At 32.5% G+C, this 14905-nt stretch overlaps 1 protein-coding gene across 1 annotated transcript; it reads left to right on the forward strand.

Moving 5' to 3' along the window:
• The first annotated feature begins 2708 nt into the window (after positions 1-2708).
• Positions 2709-14580, forward strand: LOC131601336 (AMP deaminase-like). Its single transcript, XM_058873116.1, has 20 exons — positions 2709-3330; positions 4219-4391; positions 4640-4847; positions 5017-5195; positions 5300-5351; positions 5435-5562; positions 5655-5834; positions 6069-6136; positions 6228-6370; positions 7326-7387; positions 8230-8343; positions 8685-8825; positions 9270-9422; positions 10273-10326; positions 10395-10505; positions 10590-10763; positions 10864-10944; positions 12405-12503; positions 13840-13958; positions 14083-14580. Exons 1-19 carry the CDS (start codon positions 2991-2993, stop codon positions 13906-13908), a joined length of 2529 nt encoding a protein of 842 aa, XP_058729099.1. The 5' UTR covers positions 2709-2990; the 3' UTR covers positions 13909-13958; positions 14083-14580.
• Positions 14581-14905: the final 325 nt, after the last annotated feature.

Consider the following 14905-nt stretch of genomic DNA (forward strand, 5'->3'; position numbering starts at 1 on the left):
ACAAGAGTGAACCTATGATTCTCGTAGGATATCATAAAATTGGAGCATACATCTTATTCAATCCAATTAATGATAAGATCGCGATGAGTCGAGATATTGTGATTGATGAAAATTCTTCATGGAATTGGAATTTTGATGATGCAATTGACAAGCCACTGATGAGCTATGGTTTTGACGAAGCAAGTAATGAGGTCGAAGTTGAAGAGGGTGTGGCTAGCACAAGTCAAAAACCACAAAAAAATTAGAGTTTTTCCAGCAAGGCTTCAAGATTATGAAGTGGTTGGGGTGATGAAGTCACACCCGATGGAGAATTAGTTCAGTTTACCTTACTTATAGGTGTTGGACCAATTAACTATAAAGAGACTTTAAATAATAAACAGTGGAAGTGAGATATGGTCGAAGAGTTACAAGCAATCAAATTAAATAACATAAGGGAGTTAGCCAAATTGCCAACACACACAAAAGCTATCGAAGTGAAATGAATGTTCAAGTTTAAGCACAATGATGATGAGTCGATAGCAAAACATAAGGCTAGATTAGTAGCTCAAAGATTTCTTCATAGAGTAAGATTCAAATAGTAAGATTCAAATATTATGAAATATATGCACTTGTAGCAAGATGGGAAACTGTCAGATTGATGGTAAGGTTGGTCAATATTTCACTTAGATGTGAAAACAACATTTTTGAATGGTCCCATAGACGAAGTTGTATATGTCACACAACCTTCTAGATTTGGGATATAGGAGGAATCAAGGAAATTATACAGGCTGCACAAAGCGCTATATGGCCTCAAGCAGACACCTAGGGCATGGAACAAAAAGATCGATTCTTACGTAACGCTTTATGCCTATTTGACTCCCACATCACCGTAAGGTTTTCAACCTGAGAATGTTAATGCAAGCAAATTATTATTTTTTGATAAATCAATATGTTAAAATAACATAAAACGATGCCATATTTAAATAAATCAAACTAGGTTGATACATCAACACAATTTAATGTTTTGTTGTTGTTAAAATTTAATCGAAATGATCAGGTTGGTTAATAATATTTTTAAGGGACTTAAAAATAATATTTATTAATTAAGTGATCAAAGTGAAACCAAAATCAACACAATTTAATATTTTGTTGTTGTTAAAATTTAACCGAAATGATCAGGTTGGTTAATAATATTTTAAGAGACTTAAAAGTAATATTTATTAATGAAGTGATCAAAGTGAAACCAAAATTAAGTTAAAGAGCCGAAAATCTAATTAAACCTACTTTTTATTTCATATAAAATTTAAACATCTATATTTTCTTAAATTCAATTTAAACTATTTTAATAAATAACAATTATAGATAATCCTGTAAAATATAGTATTCTAAAATGGTATTAGTAAATGTTTTGTTCGTAAACTAAAATAAATACAGTTGAAAAATTGATTATCTGCATGATTAGTAGTATATCATGTTTAAAATAAATATAGTGAAAATTGAAGATTATATAAATTAATTTTAGGTCTATATCGTGTTTAGTCTGGTTCACGGGTCAGTTCTGGCATCAAGTGATTTTAGTCTCTTCCCGATCGAAGTTGTGGAGATCGAACCGTAGTTTTTCCTACCAAATTTAACGTCAATCACCACTAGATGAACTAACTATTGTTAAATATAAACTAATTTTTATACTAGATATAATGTAGTGGAGAAATGATAATATATATAGATATAATGTAGTGGAGAAATGATAAATTAGACCTTAATATATTTGCAAAAGTTCACTAGTACTTATTCACTTTTCAATGAACACCTTTATGCATGTAAATAATTTGTCAAAGACTACAACTAATATATGGAAGTTATCTCATTCACTCTCTCAGAACTAACCATTCCAAACTTTATAATTAGACAATTTCAAACTTCAACAATATTGAATTTCAATTTTCATTAAATAGAAAATCAAATAATCTTTTAATATTTTAAATTTAAATATTTTAATATATCTAATATTTTAAATAATATTTAACCATGTCCATACGAGAACATTAATCACTCTTATTTCATATAAATATTTGTTCTACAAAAAGACAAATTGAAAGTAAGTTTTAATTATTCTCTTTTTTCATTCATTATGAATTTCTACTAAACATACAACTACAACCTTACATTCATTATACACATTTTCAACTACAACCTTACATTAATGGTATGATTCATAGAAATAGATATTCTTTTTGTCCCCACTCACCGACCTCTCACACATGAAAAAAAATAAAAGTGAAATTTGATAAGAAAAGGAAACATGTCAATTTTTAAAATTATTAATAATTAATAATAATATAATATTTTTAACAATAATAATAGAATAAAAAATATACACTTATACTATCAATCAATCACAACTATATTAAATATTTAATTATACTATTATTTTAAAATAAATTATATAAAATAATAAATTTTTATCAAATATTATTATAAAACTATTTTACACTGTTATATTACCTTTTAACTTATATAATAATAATAATAATAATAATAATAATAATAATAGGTGATAAGGAAAAAAATAATAATAGTAATATTTATTTTGTGAAAATTAAGTTTTGAAAGAGAAAAAGTATATGCTATTTATGCACAGTATATCTCCCAGAAAAAAGAGTATAATCTCTATCTCCTAAAATAATACGAATAATAATTGGACATTCTCAAAAACAATATAGAAAGGAAAAAGTAAGAGAGAGATATAAACGCCATTGCTTCTCTATAAATAGCTCACAGGTGACCAAACTTGCTTCCATTTAACACACTGATAACTCGCTAACACTAACTCAGTGTTTGGATCATCATTATTCTCACCAACACTGAGTCGAGTCACTTTTTTTCTTTTCAGTAGGGTTTTTCTATTTCTTTTTTCACAACAGAAAACGATTTCTGTTATAGAGAGAGAAACTTAGAGAGAGAAACTTTAGAGAGTTAGAGAGAGAGAGAGAGGAGTTAATTCATTATTCATGGATGCGCACGCGGTGCATTTGGCTATGGCGGCACTCGTCGGAGCCTCCATCGTGGCTGTATCGGCGTACTACATGCACCGCAAGACGCTAACGCAGCTACTGGAGTTCGCGCGTACGGTTGAGCCTGACGGCGGTTCCGACGACGGCGAATCACCGTTGCATTCGAAGAGGAGGCGTGGAGGTTCTAGGAGGAGAGGGAACGGAGGTTATCGCCGTGGCTCGGGTTCGTTGCCGGATGTTACGGCGATTTCTGGTGGACTTGACGGAAATGGCAATGGACTGATGCACGTTGAAGGGATTCCGGCTGGATTGCCTCGGTTGCAAACGCTCCGTGAAGGTATTTTGTTCTCTAGAGAATTTTCAGATGATTTGGAGTTTTTTTTTTTTTTTTTTTCATGTTGAGTTATGTGACTGATTATTTTAGTTGAGCTATAAATTGGCAATTTATTGGTGTTTAATTGGTTCAGTAGTGTGTTAGCTTCTTGTTGATTGGTGTATAAATTTGATTGTGTACAAAGTAGATACTTGTGTACAAAGTAGATACTGTACTTTTTTAGGTAAAGGAATGTGACTTTTCTCCATTTTAGCAGTGGTTTCGGATAACAGTTCCAATCATGTTTGTGATAGTTGATGTTGTGGCAGCTTCGATTTGTGAATGAAGTAGATACCTTTTTTAGAAAAAGGAATGTGACTTTTCTCCATTTTAGAAGTGGTTTTCGGGAACAGTTTCAATCATGTTTGTGATAGTTGATGTTGTGGAGAATCATTGTCAAATAAGGTTGATGTTCAAGCGAATAAACTGAAACATCAGAATAATGAAAAGACTGAAAAAGCTTATTCTATTTCAATAATTCCTCTGGGTGGATAAATCTTTCTGGACCTTATTCTTCTGCTAACCCAGCTGGAATTCAACTATAATGCTATTTGGGAGAATATTGTTTCCTTTAAGCTTTGTTAATTGTTACTAATATGCCCCAGTGTCCGTAGAAGTTAAATATACCCCTGATTCTTTCATTTTTTTAACTGTGAAGGTGCTAGGATAAAATTGTAGTAGAGTAGCATCACATATGGCTTTGGAGGATAAGGGTGGGGAAGGATTGAAAAACATTCATGTTAGATTACTGCTGCTTTTGCCATATAGTATACATCTTTCCTGATACAACACCTTCATAAATGCATGAGCTGTCTAACTGAAAGTGTTAATCTTAGTACTTTTATCTTACAGGAAAATCTGCAAATGCTGGTTCATTTAAGAGAAATATTTTAAGACCAACTTCTCCCAAGTCTCCTGTTGCAAGTGTCAGTGCCTTTGAAAGTGTAGAGGGATCAGATGATGAAGATGATTTGACAGACGGAGCCAAACTGGATGCTACATATCTGCACACAAATGGAAATGCAGTAAGTTGTAATGCCCCGTCAAATGACATTTACCATTCATTTGATATTCTATATATAAAAAAGCTTACTCTTGAGATGATAAGTAATTGTCCCAATCGTTCTTTCTCCCATCTTTTCTAATACATCCCCTCCCCTAGGCTTGCAATTTTAGCATTTTTTCCATTAATATTTAGCCATGCTTCAATCATCACATAATGCAATTTTCTCTATTCGCTTATGATATTGAATTTGAAATCATATGTGTGCAGGGTGGAGATGGGAAAAATCCATATGAGACTGTGTCTAATCATGTCAATACAAATGGAGAGCAGATGGCAATCGCTGCTTCAAGTATGAACCGTTCTAAAAGTATTTCTGGTGATCTGCATGGCGTGCAGCCTGATCCAATAGCAGCTGACATTCTCAGGAAAGAGCCAGAGCAAGAAATTTTTGCTCGATTGAGAATTACTCCCATGGGTATGAACTGTTTGATATTGGTCATTCTCTGAATGCTAATATATTTCTCGGAATGGTTTTATCATGGCATGCATCAAATCCACTTCTTTCATTTTTTTTTTTTTGCTGAAAACAGTTGCAATTCTAAATTTTTTTTTAGCAAACACTGATTTTAAAATTTTCTGTATAGAGGCTCCATCACCTGATGAAGTTGAATCCTATGTGATTCTCCAAGAATGTCTTGAAATGAGGAAAAGATATGTTTTTCAAGATGCAATTGCTCCATGGGAGAAAGAAGTTATATCTGACCCCTGTACTCCAAAACCTAACCTAGATCCCTTCCTTTACAGACCCGAACCAAAGTCTGATGTGAGTTATGTTATTTATTTTTATATTTTCCACCTGATTAAAGTTGGTCCTCCTCATTTTATTTTCCCTGTAACTAAACAACTTTTATCTCTGTTGTGCCACAGCATTACTTTGAAATGCAGGATGGAGTTATTCACGTGTATCCAAATAAAAACTGTAAGTTAATGAGGAACTAGTTTGTAAATTTTTAGCTTATCGCTGTAGCTGGATTTATATGCATGCTTGCCTATTACTTGCAGCCAAAGAAGAGCTTTTTCCTGTTGCCGATGCAACTACATTTTTCACTGACCTTCATCAGATACTTCGAGTTATAGCAGCAGGGAATATCAGAACTTTATGCCACCACAGGCTTAATCTTCTAGAACAAGTAAATACATGTCTAAGCTACTGAATATAAGAAATATTCTGCAGCTTATGTTTGTGTTCAAGTTACAGATAAGAACTTGTGTGTGTATTCAGAAATTCAATCTTCATTTGATGCTCAATGCGGATAGGGAATTTCTCGCCCAGAAAAGTGCCCCACATCGAGACTTCTATAATGTTAGAAAAGTGGATACACATGTCCACCACTCAGCATGCATGAATCAGAAACATCTTTTGAGATTCATAAAGTCAAAGCTGAGGAAAGAGCCTGATGAGGTGATTGTTTAAAATTATTTGGCCCTGCGCTATACCATTACTTTGCATAACCTTTTTATTATTTTTTCATGGACGTCGACAATGAACTGTAAGGAGGAAGATAATCACAAATCACTTGTTTTATAAGGCATAAATCATTGCATTCTGTTATTAAATGCTAAAATAAATATCATATACATATACCTTAGGAAGTGACATGAATTGAATACTAATGTTCATTTAAACATTCTTCAGGTTGTAATATTTCGAGATGGAACATATTTGACATTGAAAGAGGTTTTTGAGAGTCTAGATTTAACTGGGTAATGCACTTCTATAATTTAAATTGTTGCTATAATTGTGTCGGAAATATTTAAAATTTCATAATTAATATTTTTCTTACTTCTTTAACAGATATGATCTCAATGTTGACCTTTTGGACGTTCATGCTGACAAAAGTACATTTCATCGCTTTGACAAGTTCAATCTTAAATACAATCCTTGTGGTCAAAGTAGGCTCAGGGAGATATTTTTGAAGCAGGACAACCTCATCCAAGGTATGTTTTTTTGGTTCGATACGTTTGTGTCATTATAAACACATGCTTCCTTTTACCCACAGCCGTTGTGGCACAAATAAGGCAGAGTCTAAGTTCTACTTCAAAGTCTCAAATAAGGTTTTTTGTTTCATGTTAAAATTCAAGAGACATAAACTATATATATGAAAATGTCATGACCTTTGAAACTAATCAACACGGCTCCTTTTACTCACCAAACCTTGTATATTTTATGCACATACACGAGTGGGTCAATGGCATTGGCATTGACATTTGGAAAGGAAATTATTTTAGGGGAATAATTGTCCCAAATTTTAAAAGCTTTCTCAGGAAGATGTTGATCTATGATGCACATACTCGATACCAGCATTGGATTTGATATGTAATCTGTATCCAATATGCCGCCCTTTTAATGATATAGGCTCTGATATTTTTGATACCTATACAAAAAAAACACAAAGTATGATAAATATTTGTAGTTCAGTGTTATGAAAGTTTGAATATGGATGATGAAATGGTGAACTGATAAGTTGCATTTCTTGCAATTAATATGTAATTGAGAAAATGGGGATATATAATTGAATGAGTCAAGTGGTTATTATAAATTGTGTATTGTGCAATTAATAAGTGAGAGATTCAGCATTCAATAGAAGTATCTGAGATGCAAAGAATCATGAAGAATAAAAGTCAAACTTGTTGACAGTGTGTCAGGAGCCTGTCAAATTGTCAACGGTGTATCAAGAGATTGTTGGAGTTTATTTTATGTTTCGTTCAATCCAAACTTGGGAGGCATCTTGGGTTGCATTATATCTATAAACAATCACCATTTTCTAGCTATTATAGAACAGTGTCTAGCTATTATAAAATGTATTAGTACTTATTTTGAAGATTATTGTTCCGAGTTGTGTTAATTTCTTCAAATTTCTTTAATTTCGTAACATTTTCCCTCATTGACTAGGTCGATTCCTTGGTGAGCTCACAAAGCAAGTGATTTCTGATCTTGAAGCCAGTAAATATCAGGTGCTTTACTGAATCACTATATAATATTTTTTAACTATTTCAGAAAATATGAAGTTCTAATAAAACACTTCTTTTTTAACATTTTCTGTCATGATCTTCTGTATGTATGCTTCTCAGCTTCCGATATTAACCATAAACACGGGCTAGTTTATTATTTCTATTTTACTTGAGTTGATGCCTCTAACTTCTCCGTGGTTGTGCCACAAGCATGTATTCTTTATTTAAATTCCATTTACGGAAGGTGATTGTATAACTTCATTTGTATGTGCTTCTCAGCTTCTGACATTAACCATAAACACGGGCTAGTTTATTATTGCTATTTTGCTTGAGTTAATGCCTCTAACTTGTCTGTAGTTGTGCCATAAGCATGTATTCTTTATTAAATTCCATTTAAGGAATATGATTGTATAACTCCTTTGTGGGTGTCAATTTATTTTTGAACACGCCTTTCATTAAATTGCATTACAAAAATATCTACTGAGATTTCCTTTTTTCTTCAGTTGTTATTAGCAATACCTTTCTCTAAGCTTCAGCATTTGTGCTCACAACACTTATTACAACATTCTCTAGATAGACTCATTTCAAACTGTTTTTAGGTTTATATTTGTAATCATCTTTTATTCATCCTTTTTAACCTTTGAGAAGTAAGTAGTAGCCAGATAAGACATTGTTTTGCTATAAAGGAATATAATTTGGCATTCATTTATGTTTTATCTATATTTGACATTGTTTTATGAATAATATGTTACCATATATTGTATTGAGTTTTATTTTTGCATGCTTATTTATTATTCCCTCCTAGATTATTTACTCATGCACTTTTGTACCTAATCCATTCACAGATGGCTGAATATAGACTATCAATATATGGTAGGAAGCAAAGTGAGTGGGACCAACTAGCTAGCTGGATAGTGAATAATGAACTGTACAGTGAGAATGTTGTTTGGTTGATTCAGGTATTGTCCAATTATTTCCTTAAATCACTGATTAGTTTTATTTGTTAAAATGCTTTAATAGATTTATTGTTAATTGCACACTTGCATAATGAATTCAGTAATATCTGCAGTTCTCACTTTCACAGTTTTCAGCTTCATATTATAATTGTGGATGTCTGTTCACATTTAGTTTAATATTTCAAGGTTAAACATTATTCTTAGTCTCTAAATCATACTGTTGATGATTCTCTTAGAAGTATAAGTATCTGTAGTATTTCAGGAACTGTCATTTAGGGCGTAGTCATTTCATGAGATTTTATTCTTGTCAGTTGATGCTAGTTCATATAAAATGTGTCTTGCAGCTTCCAAGATTGTATAATATATACAAAGACATGGGAATTGTGACCTCATTCCAGAACATGCTTGACAATATCTTCATTCCACTTTTTGAGGTTACCGTTGATCCTAATTCACATCCTCAGCTGCATGTTTTCTTGAAACAGGTCTGGTATATAACTACATTCTATAGTGCTGTTTATTTTTTCAGTTAAACCATCCATTTTGTTTTCTCCGAATATACAATTGTCAGCAGTTTGCTTCCGCAAAATTGCGAACATTTTGAAATGATCCATCATTTTTTGACATCAAATTAATCCTCTGATTGGGATCAGTTTTGATATTATGATGTGAAAGATTGAAAATGAAGGAGAATTTTTTTATATTTTTAAGGATTGAAATAGTGTTGAATCTTTTTTTGTTTTGTTTATATTATACGAGTTCTGCCTTTATGGATTGTACGAGTATTGACTGCTGATTAAGTATCTAAAGGAGTGTAAATGTCTATTACTATGCATTGTATAAACTAGTATGCTTTAGCCGGATCAATTATTGTCATCTAGTAGTGCCATAGTATTAACTACCTAGCTGTTATTGTTTTCATTTTTAAGGTTGTGGGGTTGGATTTGGTGGATGATGAAAGCAAACCTGAAAGACGACCAACAAAACACATGCCTACGCCTGCTCAGTGGACTAATGTATTCAATCCAGCATATTCATACTATGTGTATTACTGTTACGCGAATCTGTACACCTTAAACAAGGTATGTAATTTTTCATCAGCATGACTTTAAATTGCTGCCATAGTTTTGGATGCTTAGTATTCGGTAATAATGTATTCTAAGTAATAGCTTAAGCTGAACTTGCTTATATTCCAAATCATACTATTTTTAAGTTAGGAGTAATTCGTATCTTACTGTCAATTGTCTATACCTTTTTTTATGAGTAAATTACACTACCCTCCCTTCTTATGTCAAAATATACACTCCCTTCCCCTCTTAGGAAAAATATATGTAAAAAACTACACTCCCCTCTACTGAGAGAAGCTTAAAATATATTCCGATCCCCTCTTATGTTAAAATCTACACTTCTCTCTCTTAATATTTTTTTTTTCTAATAGTCTAGAGACGCAAATATTTTTCTCTAATTTTTGATTTACAATATCATCAACATATAGTTTTAAAACCTGTTATAAATTATGGCTATTTTGAAAAAGAATTTTATGTTATAAATTATTAAAATATTCAAATTTAACTATCATTGACATTGTATTTAAAAAATAAAAGTTTTTAAAAACGGTGACTCAATTAGTAGATATCATATTAACATTTATTTATGATAAAATAGATTAAAGTGTATTATTACATATTTAATTTTTAAGGTAGAGGAATGTAATTCAATGATCTCCTGGGAGAGGGGAGTATAATTCACTCTAGATTGTTACTTCTCAAGGGAGTGGAGTGTAATTTATTTATTTATTTCCCTGCTGTGACCATAAAGTCATAAACTACTTTAACTATGTATTTCAAGATTTTATGGCTCTAACTTCATGAATATTTGATATTTTTGACTTTGTTGACACACTAAATTTATCTTAATATGAATATTTCTCAGCTCCGTGAATCAAAGGGAATGACTACAATCAAATTTCGTCCTCATTCTGGAGAGGTATATATTGGAGTATATTGTGTTAATTAATTGTGGTTTGGTAACCTGATGCATCATGTTGACTTTAGGCTGGTGATATTGACCACCTTGCTGCTACCTTCCTTACTGCTCATAACATCGCACATGGAATTAACTTGAGAAAGTCGCCTGTGCTTCAATATTTATATTATTTGGCCCAGGTATGGCTCTTTTATTAATTTATTATTACTTGGTTATGATAAGTGCAACAGCTACTTATTTTAGGAGTACTTTTATTTTTACAGATTGGACTGGCAATGTCTCCTCTGAGCAATAACTCTCTATTTTTAGACTACCATCGAAATCCTCTTCCCCTGTTCTTCTTACGGGGTTTGAATGTATCACTTTCAACTGATGATCCACTCCAAATTCACTTAACAAAGGAACCATTGGTTGAAGAGTACAGTATAGCTGCTTCTGTAAGACCTCTTTCTCTCTATGCCTGTCTGTGCCTGTGCCTGTGCCTGTGCATGTGTATTCTATCAATAGAAAATGCTTACATTTTATATAATATTATAGGTGTGGAAACTGAGCTCATGTGATTTATGTGAGATTGCCCGTAATTCGGTCTATCAATCAGGTTTCTCGCATGCTTTAAAGGTACATTTCTTATTCTGACTCGTCTGAGAATAAAATCCTCTGCCCCCAAGGTATTCTTTATGTTGTATTCTTACATGTATTCAGGGAAATCCAGAGTTGTCTTAGACGGGCATAACCTTATGCATAATATCAATATTTAGTGTTATAATTATCAATATTAGATGATATTAGAGCACATTTGTTAAAATTGAAACCATAATCACTTTTAGGCAATTGCCGAGACGTAACATTGAGTCTTCCTTTGCCTGATCATTGGGTTCTCGATGGGGCAAATCGCAAATGAGTGTAATTGTGTGAACTCTAGGTACCATCCACCATCGGCCCTAGTGGTTGGGCATGCACTTTGTTCTACACAAATCAATATTAGGTGTCCAAAAGCCCAGTATTATTGATTACGTTGACCAGGCCTAAACATCATCAAATGGATCACAACATCATTCCGTTTTTATAAAACCAAAATATACAATTGGTTGTAGCCCACAAAATATTAGAATAGTTCTATCATATTTATTATGATTAATTGATTATGATTATCTTTAATGTATTCTACTCCACACATGCTCAATATTTATTTTGAATTATTTTCTCAGAATTGAGGCAATTAATTGCACTAAAAAATGAATATACAAATTGTTTTCTGCATCCTTCCAAAATTATCTTAGATTAATCCGTAGGACTAATTTCTAATTTTAATATTACAAACATCCCTTAGTATTAGTCTAAATAAAATTTAGTGCTCTGTCTTTTACCATCAACATTATATTAAACTATAAATATTACTCAAAGTCTCTATTTGTCTCTCAATTGTCTTTACTCCTACGTTTTTATCACTTTTGTTGCAGCTATAGGGGAAACTCCAGTTGTCCAAATTTTACCCCCTCAAATTGGGGGTGAGGTGCACTTTGGTCTCAACTGAAAATTATAGACCACTATTTCTACATTTTCTAAAGTTTTTCTTTTAGTTGATCAGATAATTAAGTTATTAACAAAAAATGTGACGCCCAAGTCAAGAGCGGTCCATCTAGTATAAAAAAGTTCTTGATAAGAAAAGTTTACTTTCCTGTTGCACCCCATTGAATCTAGATTCTATTTTCAAGAAACTGTCAGTTTATTGGAAATTTATGAAAGGGTCAAAATGCACATTTTAGAAAATTTGGGGTCTGCATCACACTTTGTTGTAGTTTGAGGACCTAAGTGCAACAACCCTGAACTGGAGGGGTCTACTTGGACTTTCACTTACATGTAATGAAATTAATCAGAGTTTCTGAATGCATATCTTGTCGCTCCATGAATAATGCATATACTTCCTTTGGAGTGTTAGCGAAACAAGAAATGGTGTAATGATTATGATGGTAGATAATTATGTAAATGTGAATCTTAGTTAGCTCTTTAAAGAATTTAGTTTCAAAGTTCATAGTTCTCACTGATCAGTCTTTTTTTTTTGTTTTGTTTTGTTTCAGTCACACTGGATTGGTAAGGAATACTACAAGAGAGGGCCAAATGGAAATGACATTCATAGAACAAATGTTCCTCACATTCGGTTGGAATTTCGTGAAACAGTAAGGATTTATTAATGCTTACACAAATTTTTTCCTGGCTGTTAAATTTCTCTTGTGTAATACTGAGTTTGTTAGTATATGCTTGATTAATTTCATTTATGATTAAAGTATGCTATATAAACAAATTGGTACCGAAAAGATATTGGAAATAAAATTATTACCTTTCATTAAATCATCTGAATTATTTAAAGAAAATATGCTGTCTCCTTTTACTTCTATTATTTTTTATTTCTAATTCTGAACATGTGTGCTTTTAGGGTACATATCAGCAAAACCGTTTTTGGTCAAACGTGGCTCAATGCAGACTTTGGTCCAGAATAGTTTCCCTGATTTGTTTTTGATTACTATAATTTTCTGCCTCTCCTGGGGTCCTAATATGTTCATACGATTAAAGTTTTGGTCCCTATTAGAGTAACACCACTCTAATAGTCTCGGTGACCAATGCAATATTTAAACTAAAAGGACAAATCCGTGGAAAATTAAGACAATTTCCTTTTGATTGACAGAAACTATAAGTACTAAAATATATGAACCAATACTTAATGATAGAAACTGTTGGAAATCCCGCCCTCATTGCTGCGGTCTGCCTCTAGCCGCGGCTTTTGGGTTGTCTTTGTTGTAGCATCCAACACTTTCACTGTGTTGTGTTTGAAGAGCTGAATTTAATTGCTTAGAGATAATGACCTATATAGTGTTCATAAAACTTGGGTATCTGACACCTTATAAGCTGGTTTTGTATGGTTGAGTTAGGTTGAACCATAACTTTTAAGATGATATCAGAGTTAAGGTCAAGATCCGTTTGCTATTAGGCTTTTTCAATCAGGTCACCCACAATTAATATCTACGCACCAAGTCTAATAGTATTAGACATGAAGGGATGTTAAGACAATATATGACTTGAAAATATATTTATAACTGGGTGCAATCTTCACCTTGCAAACTAGTTTTGTAGAGATAACTGATATAGTGGTATTGTAGTGATGAGCTAGTTCAAGATCCGTTTGCTATTAGGCTTTTTCTAACAGGTCACCCACAATTAATATCTACGCACCAAGTCTAATAGTACTAGACATGAAGGGATGTTAAGACAATATATGACTTGAGAATATATTTATAACTGAGTGTAATCTTCACCTTATAAACTGGTTTTGTAGGGATGAGTTAGGCTCAATCACAATTCTTAAAAACAAAGCTTAAATAATAACATAGGAAGTTACAAAATTTTAATAGCATAGGAAGTTACAAAATTTTAAGAACCAAAATCTAATGTAAACTTAAATGGAGTGATTTGTTGAGTGTTAATAAGGGGAATCACAAATAATGGATTTCTTTGCAGATTTGGAGAGAGGAGATGCAACAGGTTTATTTGGGAAAACCCATCATTCCTGAAGAAATAGAGAAATAGTGTCGCAGAGGCCTGTATTTCATACATCAGCAATGGAAGTTGTGAAATAGGTTCTACTTCCTTATTTCCCATTTTTTCTTTTTCTTTGCTGCAGACTTTGGTGGTTTTTCGTATGGCAATTCGGTGATTCCTGACCTGTTCCAAAGTTAACTAAATGTGTGCTCACTTGTGTAGGTAGAAAGCGAGTTCTTCAAAAACCCATTCAACATCAGAGATAATGTTGCAACATTGGGTCAAGGATATGACCAGATTTATAATAATATAGATAACTTAAGATCACTGGGCTTAAGCATTGAGCAAGGTTTACAGCTAAATATTACTGAGCTTGAGCAATGGAGCTTGGGAAAGTGTTTTCTTGTATCATTAATTTAGGCTAGAATAAAAAGTGAGGGTTGGTAATAAACAATTACAGCATTTGTTGATGCACGCTGCTGTTAGAAATACAGGTTAATATGATCCTTTAAAGAGGGAGATTCTCTCAAAATTTTGATTCCTAGTGCTTGTTAGTTGAAAGCTGATGATCCTATATTTCAAGTTTTATTTTATTGTACGTCTTTGCAAGGTTAGGTTGGTGAGTTAAACTTGTGCGGTTTAATCAACTTCAGAAATTAGAATGCCAATTTTTTTAGGCTTGGTGTCATTATATTAACAAAAGTTTGGCTTGGTATGGAATATTATGTCTCAACCATTTGATATATTAAAAGATGTTCTATTCCCAAAATAGAAAACAACGCATGAACTATATTCTTTGAAACAAAAAAGGCTGTGAAGTTTGTTACGATTAAGCTATTTATTTATATGAAAAATAGTGTAAGTTTAACTTTTATATGTTCGAATTAATTAGACAAACTTCGCTGTTACCTGACAAAATGAAGCGGCCATCTTGATGCGAAAATATGCTTTAACATAACTTTTTCTAACTTTGCAACATAAATTTTGGACTGATAGAAGTAGAGCTTCGGCCATCTTGATACGAAAATATGCATACAATTTGGCG

Source organism: Vicia villosa, linkage group LG5 (genome assembly GCF_029867415.1).
Source record: "Vicia villosa cultivar HV-30 ecotype Madison, WI linkage group LG5, Vvil1.0, whole genome shotgun sequence".
In the NCBI taxonomy this organism is placed as follows: Eukaryota; Viridiplantae; Streptophyta; class Magnoliopsida; order Fabales; family Fabaceae; genus Vicia; species Vicia villosa.

Excerpts from the sequence above, each read along its gene's own strand:
- LOC131601336 (XM_058873116.1), top strand. The coding sequence starts at position 2,991 with ATGGATGCGCACGCGGTGCATTTGGCTATGGCGGCACTCGTCGGAGCC. Across the intron at positions 3,331-4,218 it reads GTTGCAAACGCTCCGTGAAG|GAAAATCTGCAAATGCTGGT; the intron begins GTATTTTGTTCT and ends TTTATCTTACAG. Across the intron at positions 6,371-7,325 it reads GCAGGACAACCTCATCCAAG|GTCGATTCCTTGGTGAGCTC; the intron begins GTATGTTTTTTT and ends CTCATTGACTAG.